Genomic DNA, 22,618 nt, shown 5'->3' with positions numbered 1-22,618 from the left:
CCAGGAAATGGAATCTCGACCCCTGGAGTGAGTGTTGGCTTTAGCTTCGGAGTGGTTTTTGAGTATTTTTGAGTCCATCTCAAGTGACGCTAACACAGATAACAGAGATCAGCCTTCACTTTTAGCTGGATCCAGAAGCATTTGAATGGAACTTTAGGAGAAAGTGTCTTAAAAGCTTCCTCAACATTTTGATCAGTGCTGAGGGACGTGGACAGATTGCTCTTGCAAAGCTGGCAGCAGTCTGCTAAGATGGAGCGATTGAGAACGATAACACTGTCAACTGAAAAAGTACACCCCACCTACAGGTTGAGAGTTAAGTCTTATTCGGCAGAAACTTTTAGGACTTCAAGCCCAGGAGACAGCGTCTCAAGGGACCTTGAGAGAACTGTTCTGAGCAAGCCAGGGGAGGAGCCAGGTTGCATAGACGTTTTACAGCAAAAAGGTCAGGTAGTCTGAACACCCGAAGATTATTGTTAGCTAAAGAAAACCAGACTTCCCAAAGTAAGGAATTTAGTGCCTTTCCATGTGTGGGAAAGTGCAAGAGTGTGGGCTCGATGAAATTGTTCCTTCCCTATGCACCTCAGCTTGTCTGGGGCCAGAGCCCTGCGTTTTCCACCCTGAGTCCCCTGGGGCTTACCATGGGCAGCGGCTATAGTCTGACGGCTGCTAGGTCCTGGGTGTTCTCCCTCCTGGGTGTCCTCAGGGCTCACCGGCTCACACTGGAGGGCTGTGGTCCCTGGTGACTATGGTGTCCTTGTTTACTGGTGTGTCAGGGAGTGTTCCGTTTCTCAGTACACTCCCCTCTCTTAAGATGATGAGTGCACCCCTCCAGAGCATCAGCTCGAGCCAGCTGATTCTGAGAAGGGAATGTTCTAGGTGGAGACTTCAGTCTGTAACACAAGCTGTTCTCAGGGACAGCGAGAACTGGGCTGTGATTTCGCTCCCTCCTTTGACTGAGGCATCCGTTTTCTGAAAAGATGCTTTGCGTGCTGAATGAAGGCTTGAACCAAAACCCCCCACACACAGACACCCGGCGTCCAGCGTCCTCACTCGGCGACAGGAGAGACCTCACCACCTGTGGGGCTGGTGTCCCGAGACCTGCCAACCCCTGGAGGACATTCAGGTGCAGATTGTCAGGAGGATACTTATTTGCAAACAATATAGGCAGTCTCCTCGCTCCTTCCTGAAGCTAGCATTCTCAGAGATAATTGGGCGCTGTTTCTTTTTTTCCCCAAGGCCTGGCAGGGATGAGAAAGGATGGAACTCATTAGCAGTCTGGACACAGTTGGTCACCTGTTTTTCTGCTCTGGACCAAGTTGAGCTAGGGCTACGAGAGCAGAGAGGGGTGAGCAGGGTCCTCCCCGACCCCGAGTCCTCTGCCCTTTCCAGGCTTCTGAGGTGGAGAACAGTGTTAAAAGATTAACAAGCATGTTAGCAAAGTGAAAGGTTTATTTGAGCAAAAATCGATTTCGATCCCGAAGCCCCAAACTGGAAGTGGTTGGAGCCTGGGAAGGCTGGCGGGTGCAGGCACAGAGGCACAGCGGGGGAATCAGCTGCCGGGCACCAGGAGGCCTACCTCCTGCCCAGCTGGCCCTCCTCAGCGTCCCCACTGACCGGGAACCCTGAGGCTTTTACTGGCTCAGATGTCTGTCCAACGGCCTCCTTGTATAATTAATTACAACAAGGACCTGAATTATCTGGGTCATAGATCAGGGCTCCATTTCACTCTGCTGGCCTGAATCTCATTTTGCACTTAAAAGGTGGAGAATGGAGCCTTAAGTCTGACAAACACAACTGGAAACGCCCGATTCTTGCAGGCGCAACACGTCAAGGCGTTCTGTCTGCCACCATTGTGATGGTGGCCCCTGAACCACTCTATCCAGATAGATGTGTGATCATAAATTTACAAGCAGCTACAGAATGATCTTTAACCTTACTTACTCTTAATTAAAAGAGGAAGAGCTGCCTTAAGCAGTCTTAAAGTCTTTGCATCTTAAAGACATGCAAATGACCTCAATTCTCAACTTCCGGTTGCAGAGAAGGAATTGGCATTTAAATGGATAACCTCTAATTTCCTAAGATCTGCTCACTGAAATTATTCTGTTTGTAGCAAAACAGGACAGGGAGTATTTCTGGAAGACTAATTAGTAATGAGCAGGCAGAGTTGCTGACCTCAGGCCACGAGCAAGGTGAGTTTTTCCCTGGCTGATCACCTGTCACAACTCATCTAATGTTCTGACCCTAATTATTGTAAGAATCACCTCTAGGGAAGATTGTTCTTGGTATAGAATTTTGTTTTTCACATTGTGTTGGACTATGAGTCGTTATAGATTTAAATATTAAAACCTGTTTCTTGTCTGAAATGGAGCCATTAAGCATTCCAATTGATATTCATTATTTTTCGAGAGGCAAGTAGAATTTGAAAAAATACTTCCCTGGTGGCTCAGCTGGTAAAGAATCCACCTGCAGTGTCGGAGACCTGGGTTCAATCCCTGGGTTGGGAAGATCCCCTGGAGAACGGAACAGCCACCTACGCCAGCACTCTGGCCTGGAGAATTCCATGGACTGTATAGTCCATAGGATCGCAAAGAGTCAGACACGACTGAGCGACTTTCACTTTCACACTTTCACTTTCTGCCACATTTAACTGCAGTAGGTTTGGAGGGGTGTGTGTGGGGGGTGTGGTTTGTGTGCATACTAGGAATATCAGCGTGGAAGGAGGAGTTAATATTGTCAGGCAACTATGGGAAAAGGGTGCAGAACTGCCCGAAGGGCTAAGCCTTCAACAGATAAGAAAAGGCCACCTTTTCTCCATTCTGTTTTCCTTGCTGAGAGGTTTAGCTGAAGGCCTGAATTATTTCCTAATCATCCCACAGTGCATCCAGGCTTTACAGCTCTAGCAGACAGGCTGTTAGTCGGGAGTAATGCCTGCTGAACTGTGAAGTGAGAAGCGACAGCCTTCACCCCACGTCCACTCCACGTCCTGATGTCCGGGGCTGCCACACGCTCTTCCTCGGTGAGGATGCCCCACTCACGTTGGTTTTCCCACCAGCTTCAGCATTTCTCAAATCTCTTAGAGGCTCAGTTCTGCCACCTGTGTTTACCTGCAGCACCAAAGACCTCTCTTCAGGGCAGTGGGTAGTGGAGGCTGAAGTGAAATGAAAAGTCATGAGATGCGTTTTATTCGGGGACCTCACTGAGGACTGTAGCCAGGGAGAGAGGCTCTCAGGTCACTCTGAGGAGCTGCTCCAAAAGGTGTTGACTTAAAAAAGATTTTTTTAAAAAGCGCAATGTGAGAGTTGTGAGTCAAGTTTTATTTGGGGTGAAATGAAGACTGCAGCCTGGGAGACAGCATCTTGGATAGCTAGCTCTGAGAGACAGCTCCGAAGAGTCAGGGGGCGGGTCAGTATATATGTGATTTGGGTGAAGCGGGAGTCCATACAATCAGGCACAGATTTTTGCAGAAGATTTCTACTAGTTTCATGAGGGTTACTGCTAGTCACGAGGCGCAGTCATCACCATGACAGATTTTAGTGCTTATATAGCTATGAGGAGGTACAAGAACTGGGCTCATAAAGTCAGCTCCTGAAAATATCTAGCTACCCGAACACCTGTCCAGCCAGTTTCTCCAGAGCACAGAGGGCCTTGCTCCTGCTCTCCACCCTGAGCTCCTTCCAGGGGGTGTTGAAGGTCGGCAGCTGCAGCAGCGCCTGATGCAAGCCTTGTAGAGGTGGACGGCAGGTGCCAGTTTGTGGGTGACCGAGGTGAGGGAGGAGGTGGCTGTGGTTTCGTCGCTAAGTCGTGTCCACTCTTGCAACCCCAGGGACTGTAGCCAACCAGGCTCCTCTGCCCACGGGATTCTTCAGGCAGGAATACTGGAGTGGGCTGCCATTTCCTTCTCCAGAGATAAGGGAGGGGCCAGGATATACAGGGGATTTTCCTGAGAAAAAAAATTTTTTTTTAATGGAACCCAAAAGACTACAGCTATTCACAAAACCAGACATCTCAAGTAAACTATTGGAGTGCCTGTCCGTGTGCGGGAAGGCGCAAGAGTCGGACCCGGCGGCGTCACTCCTGAGGCGCGCCTTCTCTGTCTAGGCGCAGTGCCCACTTTTCTCTGTCCTGAAGTCCCCCCAAGGCTCAGCGTCAGGGCTGCGACCGACGGCTTGCTAGCAGGCGACGTTCTTTGTGTACTGAAATGGCAGGTGGCCTCTTTTGGGCCACAGCAGAAATTTTCCTGCCTTCTGGCCCCTGCTGCCTCATCACCTGCCCCATTCAGGATGGGGATCTGGTTCCTTCTGCCGGGGGTTTGGTGCAGTCTGGTAGGATGTACCAGGGGGTGATCAGATAAAACGCCTGTGAGTCTGTCCCCTAGGGTGGGGAGGCAGACAAGGCGGAGGACGATCTCCCAGCCTCTCTCCCCTGCCTTCTGTCTCCCGCGGGTACCTCCCAGAGGCTAAGGAGGACAGGGTGCTGCCGTGGGCTGGGCCTGGGGGCCTGCCTAGGCAGGAGGGGAGGGTGCCCTGGGGGGAAAGGGACCTCGTGGTTCCTCCATGCCTGCCACCGCCCCATGCCATGCCCCCGTCCGTATCAGCCCCCTGTTGCAGTTGTAACAGATGATTGCAAGTTTACTAGCTTAAACCAACACCAACTTGCTGCTTTCCAGTCCCGGAGGTCAGAAGCCCAACTGAAGTCTCCCTGGTGGGTCTGAGCCGCTTCTTTCTGGGAGCTCGAGGGCGGAAGTCACTTCCTGTGTCTTCTGGTCCAAGAGGCATCTGGTTTCTGGGGCCCCAGGGCTGGTTAGGAGCCTTCACCACTGCCATGCAACCTAAGACATTCACAGTGGCTCAGCTGGTAAAGAAGCCGCCTGCAATGCAGGAGACCTGGGTTCGAGTCCTGGGTCAGGAAGACCCGCTGGAGAAGGGAAAGGCTACCTACTCCAGTATTCTTGAGCTTCCCTTGTGACTCAGCTGGTAAAGAATCCACCTGCTATGTGGGAGACCTGGGTTTGATCCCTGGGTTGGGAAGATGCCCTGGAGAAGGGAAAGGCTACCCACTCCAGTATTCTGGCCTGGAGGATTCCATGGACCGTATAGTCCATGGGGTCACAAAGAGTCGGACATGACTGAGCGACTTTCACTTTCACTTTCTTTTCCAGGGTTTGGGTGTGGACCTCTTTGGAGGCCATTGGTCTGCAATCCTCTGTCTTTATACCTGTTTTGACAGTAGAGGGATTTAAAGAAAGCAGATCAATTGGCCAGCTCAAGGTCACACTCCTATCAAGTGGGGGACCAGGGATTTGTACCTTGGAGGCTCTGGCTTCAGATCCAAGGAGGGCCAGCCTGGCCAGACATCTTATGAGCATTAGATTAAAAGGGGCTCTGGAAAGCATTTTGCTTCCTGCTTGACACAGAAAGGCTGGGTGCGAGGAGCCAGGCACTTCCACCCTGCTTTGTCCTGACCCATGGTAGACTTGGCAGGATGTCACTTGGCTTCAATTGCTCTGTAAACATTTCAGCCGTTTATATTCAAGGCAGATGTACACCGATGATGACTTTCATTTCACCAAGAAGGGCATGAAACCATGCCTGTGAGTAAAGACAGCTGTGACCTGTGAAAGGGTCGCTTCCCCTAGCACTGTTTGCCCAGGAACAACGCATCGCTCTCCACGCCACAGGGGGCCAGGTGGCCGGTGCTGGGCCAGACCCGGGACCGCTGACAACGCAGATGCTGGTTATTCCCGAGTCAAGGATGAGCATCACCGTTCGTCCACAAGGACTCTAGCGGGTGAGAGGGGCTCTCCTCACGCAGGTCACATGGCCCCTCTTTGGGAGGAACCCCAGCCATCGCCTGCCCCGCGTTCCATCCACCCCTTGACACCAGCTGGCAGCCCTGCCCATGCCTCCTCTGCACAAAGAATGAACCAGGCTTCTTGTTTTGTTAACGCCATTATCAGACTGGCACCCGCTCTGATCAGTCCTTGTAACAGGACCCAGCGTAAAGCAGGTAAGTGTAGACAGGTCATCCCTGCAGAGAATCCCTCACAGACAAAATTTACCAGGTACCCTGTGATGCAAAGATGGGCACAATAAAGGACAGGAATGGAATGGACCCTGGTGGGTCTGAGCTGCTTCTTTCTGGGAGCTCTAGGACAGAACTACAGAAGCAGAGACATTAAGAAGAGGTGGCAAGAGCACACAGGAGAACTGTACAAAACAGATCTTCATGACCCAGATAACCACGACGGTGTGATCACTCACCTGGAGCCAGACATCCTGGAATGTGAAGTCAAGTGGGCCTTAGGAAGCATCACTATGAACAAAGCTAGTGGAGGTGATGGAATTCCAGTTGAGCTATTTCAAATTCTGAAAGATGATGCTGTGAAAGTGCTTCACTCAATATGCCAACAAATTTGGAAAACTCAGTAGTGGCTAAAGGACTGGAAAAGGTCAGTTTTCATTCCAATCCCAAAGAAAGGCAATGCCAAAGAATGCTCAAACTACTGCACAATTGCACCCATTTCACACGCTAGCAAAGTAATGCTCAAAATTCTCTAAGCCAGACTTCAACAGTATGTGCACTGTGAACATCCAGATGTTCAAGATGGATTTAGAAAAGGCAGAGAAACCAGAATTCAAATTGCCAACATCTGTTGGATCATTGCAAAAGCAAGAGGTTCCAGAAAAGCATCTATTTCTGCTTTATTGACTGTACCAACGCCTTTAACAGTATGGATCACAATAAACTGTGGAAAATTCTTCAAGAGATGGAAATACCAGACCACCTGACATGCCTCCTGAGAAATCTGTGTGCAGTTCAGGAAGCAACAGTTAGAACTGGACATGGAAAAACAGACTGGTTCCAAATAGGAAAAGGAGTACATTAAGGCTGTATATTGTCACCCTGCTTATTTAACTTATGTGCAGAGTACATCATGAGAAATGCTGGACTAGATGAAGCACAAGCTGGAATCAAGATTGCCGGGAGAAATATCAATAACCTCAGATATGCGGATGACACCACCCTCATGGCAGAAAGTGAAGAACTAAAGAGCCTCTTGATGAAAGTGAAGGAGGAGAGTGAAAAAGTTGGCTTAAAGCTCAACATTCAGGAAACTAAGACCATGGCATTCGGTCCCATTACTGCATGGCAAATAGATGGAGAAATAGTGGAAACAGTGACAGACTTTATTTTGGGGGGCTCCAAAATCACTGCAGATGGTGACTGCAGCCATGAAATTAAAAGATGCTTGTTCCTTGTAAGAAAAGTTATGACCAACCTAAACAGCTTATTAAAAAGCAGAGATATTACTTTGCCAAGAAAGGTCCATCTAGTCAAAGCTATGGCTTTTCCAGTAGTCATGTATGGATGTGAGAGGTGGACTATAAAGAAAGCTGAGCACCGAAGAATTGATGCTTTTGAACTGTGGTGTTGGAGAAGACTCTTGAGAGTCCCTTGGACTGCAAGGAGATCCAACCAGTCCATCCTAAAGGAAATCAACTGCCGGGGTCCAGCCCTGGTGGGTCCAGGGTGATTTGAAGGGGAGACGGATAGGCGAGGAAAACTTATGTATTTAGAGATATAAGATTAGATTAGGAAGAAATAGTATAGTAGGAAATTTAGGTGGAGAAAAAGAGGCTGAATAACTTGGTTTACAGGGAAAACCAATAAAGCCTTGAGATAAGAGGTTTGCACCTGCTATGTTAGGCCACCGGCACCCACTTGAATATCGAAGGATGCCCCGCCTTAGGCTCTCTTTCGCGTGGGTCTTAGCAGCCAGGGCAAGTAAGTAGACGTGGTGAGCCTCCCTGCTTCAGATGGGAATTCAGCCATAAAAGGGGAGAAAAGAATGACATGGGGAAGCCCAGCGTCGGTGCAAGACTCCAAAAACTTTATTTTTCAAAATCAGCTTATGTACCCCAAGTTGTACATAAAGAAATAGTGGAACATGCAGAGTTATGCAGGGGCAGCAGTCCTGACCCTCACTGAGACAAACAAGGCTTTCTTTTTGCATACCCTCCCGTATACAAAAGGTCTCAGGTGGTTTACATCATCTTCTGGCCAAGAGGCCTGTTAACATTTTATGGCTCTCTTCCTGGGTAATTGTCCAGAAAACTCCTTTTCCCTAGAAGTGTTTTTTCTTTACTCTGCATCACCCTCAAAGTACTAAATAAAGTTACATTCCTGTAGAACAAAGGTGCAGCGGGTTATAACAAAGAAAGCACTTAACTCAAAGATCTAACGTTGCTAATACCAGGTCTGCTGCCTGTTTTTCTATCCAACTATCTCTACAAATAAAAGATGTGAAAACTTGGCAGCAAGTATTGGCTCACCAAATGAAACCTTTAATCAGTCCTATTCTAATGCTTTTGACTCCTCAGAAGCCCCAACATTCCTAGGATGTTTTAAGCTTCCTGTGCCTCCTGAGGTCAGGAGGCCTCAAACAGTCACATGCGCAGCTGTAGGAGTCCTGCAGGCAGGCTAGAAAGCCATCAGAGGGGTTTTTGGATCGAAACACTCGTATTATGCCCAGGAGATTTATTATCTAAAAGCTCTAATTTTTTCCAGAAAAAGGTGGTGGGGGGACAGCCCCCTGTTAATGACAGAAGAGTAGGTGGAAAGCATAACACAGTAAAGCAGACAGACTCTGGTCTTGGGGGGTGGATGCTCAGGAAATTCCAGGGGGAACCCCTGAAGCAGATCACGTCCTTGCATTTTGCAAGGCTTCCTTCCGCATGACCTTGTCACGGGCGGGATTCCTCACACCGGCCCCCGGCAATCAACCCTCAATATTCATTGGAAGGACTGATGCTGAAGCTGAAGTTGCAACAATTTGTCTACCTGATGCGAAGAATTGACTCATTTGAAAAGACCCTGATGCTGGGAAAGATTGAGGGCAGGAGGAGAAGGGGACAACAGAGGATGAGATGGTTGGATGGCATCACTGACTCAATGGACATGAGTTTGAATAAACTCTGGGAGCTGGTGATGGACAGGGAGGCCTGGAGTGCTGGGGTCGCAAAGAGTCGGACACGCTAAGTGACAGAACTGAGCTGAACTATGATGGGAAGGAAGGTTCCAGAGCCTGGTGTGCAGGCCCCACGGGGATCCGTAAAGTTCTGTCTTGATGCTTTGTAAGCCATCGCCTTCAGTTTGCTGTATGGACAGGGTCAAGGCTTGTTGAGGTTTCTAGATGCCCCTGAATCAGTGCCGATAAAGGGGTTATGTCCTGTCTCTGCCTTCAAGGCCCAGGATGTAGAAGAGATGCACTTCTCAAAGCAGTTTGCCTCGGAAACCAGTGCTTCACACTTCCCTGCTCACCTGGCCCTGGATGAGGGCAGCTGTTGTAAAGGAATGGAAGACGTGTTTCTCACAGGCTGAGAAGACCTCTGACTGCCTGCTCCAACTATCCCGTACACGTACACCTTTTCAAAACTGGACGCATCCTTCCTTGCCTGTTAAATGCACAAAACAATGTATTGTGAAGATAGGTAATGTTTGTGGGTATGCGTGTTTTTAATAGAATGGCTGAGGGGTTGACCTACTCCACTTTCTGCTTCTCATCACTATGGGTATCTTTTTGGCAACCCCTGGTATTCAGAGGGCATCCCAGTTTGCAGCAGTGGTAAAGAAATCTGCCTGTAATGCAAGAGATCCTGGTTCACTCCCTGGGTCGAGAAGATCCCTGAAGGAGGGCAAGGCAACCCACTCCAGTACTCTTGCCCAGAGAACCCCATGGACAGAGGAGCCTGGTGGGCTACAGCCCATGGGGTCGCAGAGTCAGACAGGACTAAAGCAACTGAGCGCGTGTGCACATACGTGTTCTGAGCCCTTCCCTTCGCACCCGTGCCCACCTTGACTAGACTGTGGCATCCCCACCAGGCCTTTCCAGCGGGTGGACTTCCGGGTCACTGGTTTTTCATGCGCACACAGAATACTGATGAGAATACCTTCGTACACATATCTTTATCTTAGGAGCATTTGTGAGTACTTCCACTGCATAAATTCATATTACTGGAGTTACCAGTGCGAAAGATGCATGCATTTCACATTGTGACAGGTATTGTTAAATCTTCCTCCAAAAAGATGGACGAGTTCACACGCCCGCGAACAGATTCTGCTACTCCCGTGAGCACTGTAGCTCATCCAGCCTTAAGCTTTTAAAGCCATTCATTGTGTCCACTGGCATTTCCGTGATCATGAGAGAAATCCAACCTTCCGGCTGGCTGAGTGGCCGTTTGTTTTGCTGTGCATTCCTATGGCGTGCGCGTCGTCTTTGCCATTGAGTCATGTGACTGGGGGGCCACAGACGGGCGTGTGGGGAGAGAGCGCGGGGGAGAAGGAGCCAGCCCCCCCCCTGCTGCTAGCTCTGCTCTCGCGAAGGTCTTTCTCTAGACCCCTGGTTCTCAACAGGGCCGGGGGATGGGGCGCTCTGTCCCCTGGGGGCAGTTTGGGTGGTTTCTGGAGACTTGTGGTTGTCAGGACTGGCAGGGACACCAGGCATCCGGGGGCGGAGACCAGGGATGCCACTCAGCACCCTGCGGTGCACAGGACTCCCTGTCATCCAGCCCATGTGTCCCTGGTGCCAGGGCTTGGGGGGTCCTGCTTTGGGCTCAGGCTCCCACCAGGGGAGTCTCCTGGGTCCCCTGACTGTGTCATGCTGGGTAGGTCAGGGTCTGGCGTGGACAGGCCATTGGTGGGAAGAGGCCACCAGAACCCAGAGGCAGGGTGGACTGGGCTCGCTGGGCACCTCTAGGGCGTAACCCACATCTCTTCTCGTCTTGCTTCAGCCCCGCACCGGGCACTGAGAGCCAGCCGGAGAATAGATGGGGCCGGAGCTGGAGGCATTATTGGGATTGCAGTCAGTGCGCATGGAGAACTGTCGGGTTTTACGAGAAGAGAAGGAGTGGAGGGCTTCTCCGCCAAGGATATTCATATTTTCCCCTTAAACGTCACATTCATTACGAGCTCGTTACAGAGCCTCCTCAGGAAGGACGTGGGTTCCAGCCTCGAGGTGGGGGCAGTGGCCCAGCCCTGCCCCTGGGCCCACCGGGGACGAGCTTCTGAGAAAGCCACTTCCCGGGATGACAGATGAAGAATGAAAATCAGGCGAGCAGGCAGTTGTGATGCCAGGGAGCGTCCGGGCATCGTTCAGCCTGTCAGGACCGAAATAATGACGCTCTGGAACCATCTTTATGCTCATTTTTTCTCTTTCCTTTCAGAGACAAATATGAAACACCCAAGCACCTTTTTACTTTTTCATTCCGAAAGCTCATCAAACATTTACAGGGCCAGCCTCTTCAAGGTGTAACGAGGGGACCTGACTTCAAAATCAATCTGGCTCTTAGAAGGTAGACACATAGACAGCAGCGGTCCGCAGGCTGTGTGCAGAGAACGCAGGTCCTCCACTGCAGGAGTCAGAGGGGGAGCCTGGGTCTGGGGTTCAAACCCAGGGGCGCAGAGGCAGCTTAGACATAAGGGCCGGTTCAGGCCTGCATCCTGCGAGGGGTGGGGTCAGGTGGTCACACCCCCTCACCCACCCTTCTGGAGGGTCTGACAGCCTCTCCATGGCCAGCAGCTAGAGATGACTTTTCTGTTCACAAAAGCAGCACAGATTTCTCTGCTGCTGAAGTATGGAAGGAGTGCGCCCGCTAGTAGTTATACGATGGAGGCCAGCTTTAAGGGAAACCCCCTAGCATAGTTATCATAGCTACAGGACTGAGGTCCGGCTCTAAGGGAAACCCCCTAGCATAGTTATCATAGCTACAGGACTGAGGTCCGGCTCTAAGGGAAACCCCCTAGGATAGTTATCATAGTTACAGGACTGAGGGCCGGCTCTAAGGGAAACCCCCTAGCATAGTTATCATAGTTACAGGACTGAGGTCCGGCTCTAAGGGAAACCCCCTAGCATAGTTATTATAGTTACAGGACGGAGGTCCAGCTTTAGGAGAAACCCAAAAGCATAGCTATGGGACTGAGGTCCATCTTTAACGGAAATCTGTTTTCCTAATTTCAAGCTGAGCCTGCTGGAAGTGGTGCTTCCCAGTAGCTTGCTAAAGCCATGAGCTCTGTATTGACCATACGAACCTGATTTTCTTTCAGCCGAGCCCAGCGATGGATCGAGCTCTGAAGATGGCAGGGAAGACCCAGATGTGAAAACCAAGAGGAATCGGTAGGTGACCACGTCCTTCCCTGTGTGTCTTTCCTTGAGAAAGAAAAGGAGCATTTTGACTCTGTTGACTGAGTCAGGAATGGGTCCAACCCCAAACAGAGGGTGGGGGATCCCAGCCACTCTGGGGGCCCCGGGTCTACACTGGACAGCGCCTCCCTCCGCGGCCTCCCTGGGCCCATGCTCATCCCTGGCCTTGCTTCTGGGGCCCTGAGGAGTGGACAGAGCAATCTAGGTGCCGTGTGGGGCCGTGTGCTGGGTGAGGGGTGGGCCAGGGGTCCTGCAGCTCTGGGTCAGAGGTCCGGCTCTGTGGCTTGCCGGCTTCGAGACTTTGGGCGAAGTAACGCCACCAGGTCTCCATTCAGTACCTCCATTCAGGCTGATTCTCAACTCAAATCAGACGTGTCATCAGTGAAGCGGTTGATGCCTGGGTGAGGACCGATGACTTGCAGTGGCGCCCGGAGAACACGTTCTCCGCCCAAGTTTGCTTGTTACTACCTGCTGCAGGCACAGCGCAGAAGGGAGGAGGTCGGCCTCCCCTCAAGCCGGGGGTGGCTGTCCCCCTTTGGCCCTCCTGGAAAGCCAGTCCATGGCCCTTCCTTACTCACTTCCAGGCAAAGGGGTAAAATTCCAGGTCTGTGAGTCCGAGTTCCTGGAAGGGCAGGTGGATGAAAGGCACGGGGCAGGGAGGATGAGGGGGGTCGTGGTGCCGATGGCCCTGCGGAATTGTCCGCATCCTGTCCAGCGGCACGTCCAGTCCTGTTCTGGGGGTCCAAGCACCCGCTCCCGTTGGGGCACCCCAGGCCAGCGGCAGGAATCCCAGAGCAGCTGTCAGGGTGTTTGCACTGTGTGTCTTCTCTTTTAAAATGTGCCCTAGTTGAGGTAAGACTTTTGCAGCAACATGCATGCACAGCAATGAAGGGAGATGCGATGTCAACCCAGAGGCGGTGCCTGTTCTCAGCTCTTCTGTCCTTGCCCTGCGGTTTCCTGGGGAAGGACGGTGGGAGAGGGGGGCAGAGAGGACACCCCTGTTGGGGAGGAGGGCTGGCAGCCTGGGGTCAGAGCTGGATGCTGATGACGGCCTGGGTAGCCACAAACCTACGCAACTGGGGTTTCCCTGGGAGCTCAGCGGAAAGAAGCTGCCTGTCAGAGATAGATGCAGGTTCAATCCCTGGGTCAGGAAGATCCCCTGGAGAAGGAAGTGGCAACCTGCCCCAGTCTTCTTGCCTGGAGAACCCCCTGGACAGAGGAGCCGGGGGGGCTACAGTCCGTGGGGTCGCAGAGCTGGACACGACGGGGTGGCTAAATAACAAAGGGCCTTGCAATATCTGTGGCCTTTTCCCACTAGCACCCCTCACAAAATGATTCTGCTGACCAAATGCAGGTTTAGGGTCACACTAACTGATGCCAAGCAGACGCCACAGAAGTTTCTGAGAGCAGTCCAGGGCAGGGCCTCCTTCTCCAGCTGACGGAGATCGGGGGCTGCAGCTTGGCTGGACTCTCTGCGGCGCTGGGGCAGGGCTCACCCCAGCGTCCCCACAGGCCTCTGTGTTCTCGCGCTCCTAGGCCTTGTCCTTACACAGTCACTTTAGGGGTGGCAGAGGCCGCGGAGGATGGACTCCGAGCGCCTTCGCTGGCGTCGAGGGCTCCGGGGCAGGAATCAAGCTGTGATCGCTTTATTGCTGTGCTCAGACCCTGCGGCAGCTGCGTCCGTCTCTGCAATCTTGAATAAATGTGTATAATTTTAAAAACAAGACAAGCTTCATGAGGCACAAGAGAAACAGCAATCTAGCCATTACGGGATGTTTTTAAACGTTCGCAGGAGGGAGGGCTCACTGAGCCCCAGGGGACTGGGCAGTCCGCCCACATTGCCCAGGCCCCAGATTCTGCACACTTGGCTTTCAAGTAGCGTCAAAACGTTCATTTCAGTTTTCATCTTCTCAGTGACTTCTTCCATGGCTGAGCGCTGACTCTGACCATCATAGGTATCTTCGTGGAGTTTTGGCCACCGTGAGTCTCCAAGCCTGCTGGGCCCACAGGTTCCGTGTGTGAGGGCAGCGCCCAGACACCCAGCTCCCTCCGCAATTCAGGGCTCACACCCCAGGTCACTCTGCTCTGTTCTGCCTCTGAGATTCGGGAGGAAAAGGCTTCAGTGGATGTTCGGAGCTGGTTCAGGATCTGGAATGTTCTGAGAGTCCTGATCCTTCACTTCTGGGCCGCTTTACACAAACTGCGCTCACTCTGGGGGACGTCTCGCCCTTGTGGGGCTTTTCCCGAGGCTCCCTCCCCACCGGTCCTGATCCCCGGCCCAGAGCTCTTGTCACCCTGCGGGCTGACACCGGCATCATCTTAGCCTCTTTGTCCCTTTGGGGAAGGTCATTGCCAGTGTGCCCAAGGACTCCTCAAGCGTCTATCTGCTTTTGTGCATTTTTATTTAGGAGATGCTAGCCTAACTAGTAAGAAGCCAGGCTCCAGAGAACGTGCTGGGATCAGTCCATTTGACCTTCCCTTTGTGTGTGTGATGTAATTGCTCTCGTCTAAGAGCACGTAAGGGCTCGTGCCAAGTGCGGCTCCACCTGCCACATCCTGCCCTCCAAAGTGCGAGGCAGGTTTCGAACACTGGCTGCTTGCTCCCTGCATTCTTTGTACGTCCTGGCCTCGTTCGTTTTGGACATTCTTATGCAAATGGGATTAAATCCGCTGTGTCTATAATTCAGATCCAAATGATACTTTCCCTAACATTCCCTGGGAAGAGGAATATGTCACAGTGACAAGCTTTCAAATTACCCAAATATTTTCAGCTGCCGGTGAGTGCCGTTTCAGACGGCTTGTTATTTACTGTTTAATGGGATGTGTTTGTGATGCACAATTGCGCGCCTTCCCTGGGACCGGAAAATCGATTGTTTGCGTCTCCCCTTTGTGTGCAGTGCCCCGGAGGTTCTGCTGGTTTCCCACGTGAAGGTTTTTTTTTATAGTTCAGACCTGCTTTTCAAATGCACTATTTAAAGAACTTAGAATTTATTTCAAATAATTGAGTTGAATTATTTGAAGGATTCCGCAAAAGATGTCATTTGGTTTAAAAACTAGAGTGAGATTATCCACAAAATATGTTAGAGAAGAAATTGCCAGCGGCACGCGTGTCTTCCAGCCCCTTTTCCAGGTGCCAGGTTTTGCCAGTTGTAGAGCCAAGGGATTCCTGCTAAATTAATGGTTTTCCATAGCAGGAGAGGGTGAAATTGCTCTTGTGAGTTTTCAAATATCATTGGCCCCACAGCTTTGGAAACTTATTTATGTTTTTATGCCATTTGTTATAGAAGTGTTTTACTATAAGTGACCCAAAGAAATCTCAGCTGGAAAGATTGCTCTTTTTTTTTTTTTAATTTATCTACTTATTTCTTGGTGGCTGTGCTGGGTCGTCGCTGCTGCTCACGGGCTGTTTCTGCTTGCAGCTAGTGGGGCTCCTCTCTAGCTGTGGTGTGGGCTTCCCATTGCAGCGGCTCCTCTTGTTGCAGAGCACAGGCTCTAGGCACGCGGGCTGCAGCTCCCAGACTCTAGCACACAGGTCCAGGGACTGGCGCACAGGCTTAGTTGTTTCCCTGCATGAGGGATTTTCCCGGACCAGGCGTTGAACCAGAGCCTTCTGCACTGGCAGACAAATTCTTAACCTCTGGACCACCAGGGAATCCCAGAACATTGTTTATTGTGGTAGTTTGTAAACTTGGAGGACACCCAGTTGATGGCCTTGGAGGTAAGAAGTTGACCTTGTCGAGTAAAACCTGAACAGCAACAGGCGCTTCCATGGGACCGTCTACAGCCATATCTGGAGACTGAAGACGTGAAATTAGCAAGAAGTTCTCTTGGGGGCATTTTTCTGTTTCCCCCCAATATACCCTCCATTACGCTCCTCTTCACAAACCAAGATGTCCAAGGCACACCCAAAGCATGTCCCCTGGACTGAGCTGCAGTTCTGCCTCCTAGTCTGGGTCAGCGAGCCTCCGTCTAGGATGAAAGAAGCAAGACCGTCACCCAAAAGACGGGACAAGGCAAAACGATATACTGTCTGGACGGTTCGCAGCCACTGTCCCTGAGTCTGTCCCCAGACCACGCCCACACCTAGAGAGAGTCAACTGTGCGAAAGAAAAGGAAACACTCTTTCTATTCTCCGACAGCTGCTGCCCTCACCCCACCCCAGGGCAAGGCCTATGGTCAGCGAGTGTGGGCAGCAAGGAGGGGCCAGTGTGCTGAGCCCTGTCTTCATACAAACCATGAGTTGAGCCCTTTCACTTCCACATACATGGGTTTCCAGAATCTCCAAAATATTAGCTACTGAGAACGTGCGAGCACGGGTTCTCTGCGTGCTAGAAGGTAGTGCTAGAAAATACGTGACTCCAAATTGAGATCTCTGCAAAACTATATTCTTAAAGCATCCAAGAAAACAAGAGGATGAGCTGCACTCCAGTGTGGGTGTGGAGTCTGGTTTTCTTCAGAAGGTGGGACACTGTGCATCTCTTTGTGGCCTCAGACTTGCACGGAAAATGAATTAATATCCACTTACCTACGCTGACCTACCTGTAATACAGGAGACTCAGCTTCGATCCCTGGATCTGGCAGATCCCCTGAAGAAGGGCATAGCTACCCACTCCAGTGTTCTTGCCTGAAGAATCCCAAGGACAGAGGAGCCTGGCGGTCTACAGTCCATGGGGTCGCAGAGAGTCAGACACGACTGCACACACATGCATTTCAAGCTCCTGCCTTGTACCCGGGTCATGAGTTTAGTCAACCAGCTGTTTCTCTATAGAGCCCTGCAGTTTTGTGAATAGTCTGTGCCCTGAGTTTTTAGGGCCTCCTACCTGGGCCAACAGACGCTCCATGGGTGCCTGGCTATGAGAAGATGGTGGGGACGCAGCTCACTTGTCGTGAGATTCTAGTTTGTCCTTTCAGGTTGAAGCATCAAGATTCCTTGGCATTAATTTCCTTCCCAAAAAGGATTATGAAACTCGTGGATTTCTGAGAGAGAGACCAGACGTCGGCATAAATCCGGAGACCCATACGTCACCCCCTCACTTAATAGAGCAGGTGTCGTTTCTTGGAGTTTGGGTGAATGGGTCGAGCTCTGTTCCCAGTTTCTATGAAGCTCTTCACCCACATGGAGGTAAAGCTGAAGTCTGACTGCCCAGAGACCACTCTGGAATCAGTTCTAATAGAGCTCTTGACCTGGGGGCTCCTTCGCTGGTCCTTTATCAGATCTCCCAGCCTGCCTCTCACTCCCTTGGACCCCGGTGTTCAGGAAGCACTTGGCCTTCGGTGGTTGTCATGAACTCTCCTGGAGCAGGCATGACAGGAGCGGCGGGACCTTCCCAGGGCCCTTGCTTGCTGGCAGCAGACGTGTGGCTCTGAGATGGAGTCAGAGTCTGTCTCCCCTTGCCGGACGGCAGTGCGGGTTGGGGGGTGCTATGGCAGAATCTTCTTCTTTGGGGGCTCCGTTCAGCAGTCGAGAGCACACCCAGATGCTCCTGGAGTAGTAAGTGTGCAGTCATCTAGGAGAGTCTCTCCTCTCGTCTCCCGTGAGAAAGAATGTATTCCCCCTCTCTATGGTAATTCATGGTTTGAAAAAAAAGAAAGTGAAGTCGCTCAGTCGTGTCTGACTCTTTGCAACCCCATGTTCTGTAGCCCACCAGGCTCCTCTGTCCATGGGATTTTCCAGGCAAGAATACAAGAGTGGGTTGCCATTTCCTTCTCCAGGGGATCTTCCCAACCCAGGGATTGAACCCGGGTCTCCTGCATTGTAGGCACACACTTGACCGTCTGAGCCACCAGGGAAGTCCCTTAAACTATAAATTCATAGTTTGGTTCTGTTCAAGCCTGTGATGCCTCCTGCTGGAACGTGCGCTCAGCTTCACGAGGCAGGTAGAGGAGGTGGCCTTTGCTGCTGCAGTGATGGGAGGGAGGCGGGGTTTCTGGACCTAAAGAGGCTGGAGTGCAATGGGAGACGTACTGTCAGTGCCGGGAGGGACTGGAGAGACCCGGGAGCGTAGGGGAGAGGCAGCCTGCACAGCCAACAGGCCCGACTGCCACGATTCCTGCTAAAGCAAACATCCTCAGATGATGGGCAGGGCGGGTCTGTGGCTCTGAGTCCATCTAGCTGGTAGACACGCACTGGGAAAGGCCCAGCACAGAGCAAATGGCCCCAAATGCCCAATGAAAAGGACAGTTTATTTGCTCATTTTTAACTTTTCACTATGGAAAAGTTCTATGTAACAATGGAACCGGATATTTATCCCTCCCATGTACACATTTCCCAGTTTCAACAACTGTCTCAAGGTCAGTATTGTTCATCATTCGTTCCCATTACCCCTCAACTTGGAATATTTTGAAGCAAACCCCAGCTGTTGCATAAATTTTATTTGTAAATATATCAGGACACATGACTAAACGATAAGGACGTTTTAAAGGCAATCATAGTCACAGCTAAAAAATAAATGACAAGTATTACCAAGCAACCTACTGTTATCAAGTAGCTTCTCAGACTCACTCAGATTTCCTGGACTGTTTAACCTTTAAACTTTGAAGTTTTAAACTTTAATTTTCAAGTCAAGTCAAAACTGTTTGTACGTAGCCCTCCGTGACTCTCTCCTAAATTTATTTTAGTCTGTAGGTCTGTTCCCTTTTGCTCCAGCTTTTTTTTTTCCATCTGTTTTTAAAAACATCAGGATTTCTTCTTAACTGTGGACTCTCCCGTAGTCTGGACGTGGCTCATGGATACCACTGATCTCCAAGGTGTGCTTTTCCTGGTTCTCCTGACCTGGTAGGTTCTGCAACTCTGTAGCAGATCTGGAGGCTGTATCGGTTCCAGTTTGATGAGTATCTGGGCAAGAATCCTTCAGGTCGTGTTGAGTTCCTTCTGTCAAGAGGCGTCTGACGTCTGATCCTCTGTCTCCTGTCATGTGAGCAGGTGACTTGCCCTCATCCTTTCTTTCTAAAAGGACTTTTTCATGCTGATGTTTCGATTATATTCTCTCATCTGCATTTAGCACCTTGACAACTTTTATAAAGAAAAACAGACCTTCATAAACCAGTTTGTTCCCTTGAGGTGTACTTCAAATAGGAAACTCAAAGTAAGTTATTGATTCCTTCCCCTTAATTGTTGGAGAACAAAACGACGGCCCACTGCAGTATTCTTGCCTGGAGAATTCCATGGACGGAAGAGCCTGACGGGCTACAGTCCATGGGGTCGCAAAGAGTCAGACATGACTGAGCGACTTCCACTCATCACTCACTCCCTTTAACACTGACTCTCAAAAATCTGTGTCGTTTCTCTGGCGCCATCCTCCAACGATGACAGCTTCGTTATCAATTCCTAGATCTGCACGTAGTTGGTATGTTTCAATCCGTCTTCGTTCTTAATTTTAGCCTTTGAGAGACAGAGTATGTCTCTGTCTTGGTGATTCCTGGGTGGCTATCACGTAGGATGTGTACTTTTTCAACATGTAGGCGTGCATCCTTTCTATGTAAAGGTATTTTCCTCGAATTATTTTTTAGCGTTTGTTCCATTTCATTGCTTTGAGTTTCCATGTCGGTGACGCCAAGTACACTGCTTGGCTCTCAAAGTGTTTCCTCCCCTTTTATTTCCAATTTCTTGGATCTCTGGGATGTCTTTCCTCTCTTTCTTTGGTCCAATATCCCTCTTCCCACTGAATTTGTCTGTTCTGATATGTGCCGCTATTGCATAGCATCCATCATCTTCTTTGAAAACTTAAGCTCCTGTTCAAAGACTCAGTTAAAGTTTCATCGGCGCGTGGCGCTGTCTTCCCACTTCTTCTGCCTGTGTGCACGTCTAGGCCGCGTTCTTCTGCTGCTCTCTCGCTGACCTGATGTGGGGCAAGACAGTGACCCGGGACGGCCTTGCTGGTTCTGGGCCCTGGCGCCTCCTCTGGTGCCGTCACGTGCCCTCTGCTTCCTCATGTTCCCCAGGCCGCCTCTTCCCTTTCCTTGGTATCTTGTCTAAAGATTGCTGAGATTATGCTCGTGTCTGTTTCTCCAAGTTCATCCCTGGCTGTATCCTGCAAGGGGCACCCTGCTCGCTGACCCCCGTGGGTCACCTTGGCCCCTTCGCAGTCAGTAGCCCAGAGGCCCCTCCAGCTTCAGTGTCCCCGCTCTCAGAGGCCACAGCCACCAGCTGCTCCTCCGTCCATGGCGTCACAGGGTCCTGGGGGTCGGGGCCCTGGGACGGGCCTCTGGCTCCTCCCGGCTTCCCCGGGTGGCCGCAGATGCCCTGAGGGTCCTTGGTGCCACGGTCAGGCACCGCCCGCTCACAGTGTGAGTTCTGGGGACCCCTCACCCCGTAATTTATGAGGACACTGTCTGCAGGCTTCTTGTTCTGACAGCTCTGCCTACTTTTGTGTGAGGACCTGGATAGATTAAAAAGCATCCTTCGCGGCATTTCACATCAGGAGGTCTATTTGGTCTTAAGCCTCAGGACAGGCACCCCTAAGCGTCCTGTGACATATGATGGATGCGATCAGGCCATCACGTTTCCTCCAGGGCCCCCAAAGGTGATTCCGGCTGCAGCCGGTGGGGGCAGGAGGGTGGTATGGGTTTCGCTGTTTTGTGACAGAAGTGACCCAGCAGCCTCTGTGAGATGCACCGCACAGCCTCAGCCTGAGGGCACCCGGCTGCTTCTCAGGGCTGAGAGTGTGGCGACCTCACGGATGCAGCTGGAAACTGCCTGCGAAAGGCACAGTGGGACCTGCGCGCTGTGGGGCCTGGCATCACCTCTTGTCACCTGCTCGGTGACACTGCTGGTGCTCTGAGGCTGCCAGTGTGGGTCCCCAGATGAGGGAGGCGGCCACACAGGGCCCAGGACCTGCCTGAGGACCTCTAATCTCCAGGGGGTCCTCTCAGCTTTACCTGACGAGCCCTTAAGACGACCACGTAGCTCCCGCAGAGCCGGGCTGGGGGCAGACGTGGGGTCGGGCCTTCTCCAGCAGCACGGTCGCGTGTCGCTGGGCCTGGGGGGCCTGCTCTTGGTGCTCACAGGGGCTCCTCCCCATCCCACAGGGCCCACCTGCCGGCACGGAGACATGCCTTCCCAGGCGGCCTCCCCGGGAAGTAACACTGGCCTCTGAGACCAAGTGTGCCTACAGCTGGCACCCCTCCACCCCTCCAAAGGCCCATGCTGACCGGGCTTCAGGGAGGTGGGGGTCGGACGGGGGTCTGCTCACTTCCTCATCCCCTCCCTCCACCCGCCTGACTCCTGGTTCACAGTGCTCTGAGCACGTGGACAGAAAGGCTGGGTGAGTGAGGTCAGCCCCGTGGAGGGGATGCTTGGCCTCCAGAGAGCAAAGAGCAGCTCCGTGACCCCCAGAGCCCCTCCCGGGCAGGTGTCACCACATCGGGGGTCAAGGGGTGGGGCCAGGGCAGGACGAGCAGGGCTGAGGGGAGCAGGGCAGGGGCGGGCATGAGGGGGTTGGCCAGGCGGTCAGCAGTCAGTGGGCAGACAGAGCAGAGGGCAGTGAACTCCAGCTGGAGACGGAGTCCCTGAGGTCTGAAACAGCCCAGGCCGCAGCCTGGAGGCCTCGGCCTGCTCCTCCAGGGGGTTCTGTGTCCCTGCCCACATCAGGGCCTCGTCTCTGCCCATCTTAGAGCCCCATCTCTGCCCATGTCACGGCCCCGTCTCTCCCACGTCAGGGCCCCGTCTCTCCCACGCCACGGCCCCATCTCTGCCCACGTCACGGCCCCGTCTCTCCCACGTCATGGCCCCGTCTCTCCCATGTCATGGCCCCGTCTCTGCCCGCGCCAGGGCCCCGTCTCTCCCACGCCACGGCCCCATCTCTGCCCACGTCACGGCCCCATCTCTCCCACGTCACGGCCCCGTCTCTGCCCACGTCAGGGCCCCGTCTCTCCCACGTCACGGCCCCGTCTCTGCCCACGTCAGGGCCCCGTCTCTCCCACGTCACGGCCCCGTCTCTCCCACGTCACGGCCCCGTCTCTCCCACGTCAGGGCCCCGTCTCTGCCCACGTCACGGCCCCGTCTCTCCCACGTCATGGCCCCGTCTCTGCCCACGTCAGGGCCCCGTCTCTCCCACGTCACGGCCCCGTCTCTCCCACGTCACGGCCCCGTCTCTCCCATGCCACAGCCCCATCTCTGCCCACGTCACGGCCCCATCTCTGCCCACGTCAGGGCCCGTCTCTCCCACGTTGGAGACCTGTCCCTGCACACTGGGGGGCAGGGCTGCTCCACGGGGCTGGGGACAGCGCTCCCTGCTCAGCTCCCCTGGCCCCCTGACTGGGGTGAGAGCCCAGATGTGCCCTTGGCCATGACTCCGTCCTGGGGAGACATCCTCCTCGATGCCACCATGGGCTTTGAGTCGGGACCTCCACGTAGGTGAGTAGTGCCGGCTGAGCTGGTGCCCTGCACCCCAGCCCAGCCGGGGGCCTGGAGACCACCTG

General features: G+C 52.4%; 1 protein-coding gene across 1 annotated transcript in view; it reads left to right on the top strand.

Moving 5' to 3' along the window:
• TCERG1L (transcription elongation regulator 1 like) overlaps positions 1–22,618 on the top strand; it is a 198,981-nt gene that overhangs the window by 147,793 nt on the left and 28,570 nt on the right. Inside the window, exon 8 of the mRNA XM_068961619.1 lies at positions 12,103–12,172. Within this exon, the coding sequence (XP_068817720.1) occupies positions 12,103–12,172 (70 nt within the window). The remainder of the gene's footprint in view (positions 1–12,102; positions 12,173–22,618) is intronic.

This window comes from Capricornis sumatraensis, chromosome 23 (assembly GCF_032405125.1).
Source record: "Capricornis sumatraensis isolate serow.1 chromosome 23, serow.2, whole genome shotgun sequence".
Lineage (NCBI taxonomy): Eukaryota > Metazoa > Chordata > Mammalia > Artiodactyla > Bovidae > Capricornis > Capricornis sumatraensis.
The sequence above is the reverse complement of the archived record's forward strand: the minus strand, read 5'-3'. Positions and strand labels throughout refer to the sequence as shown.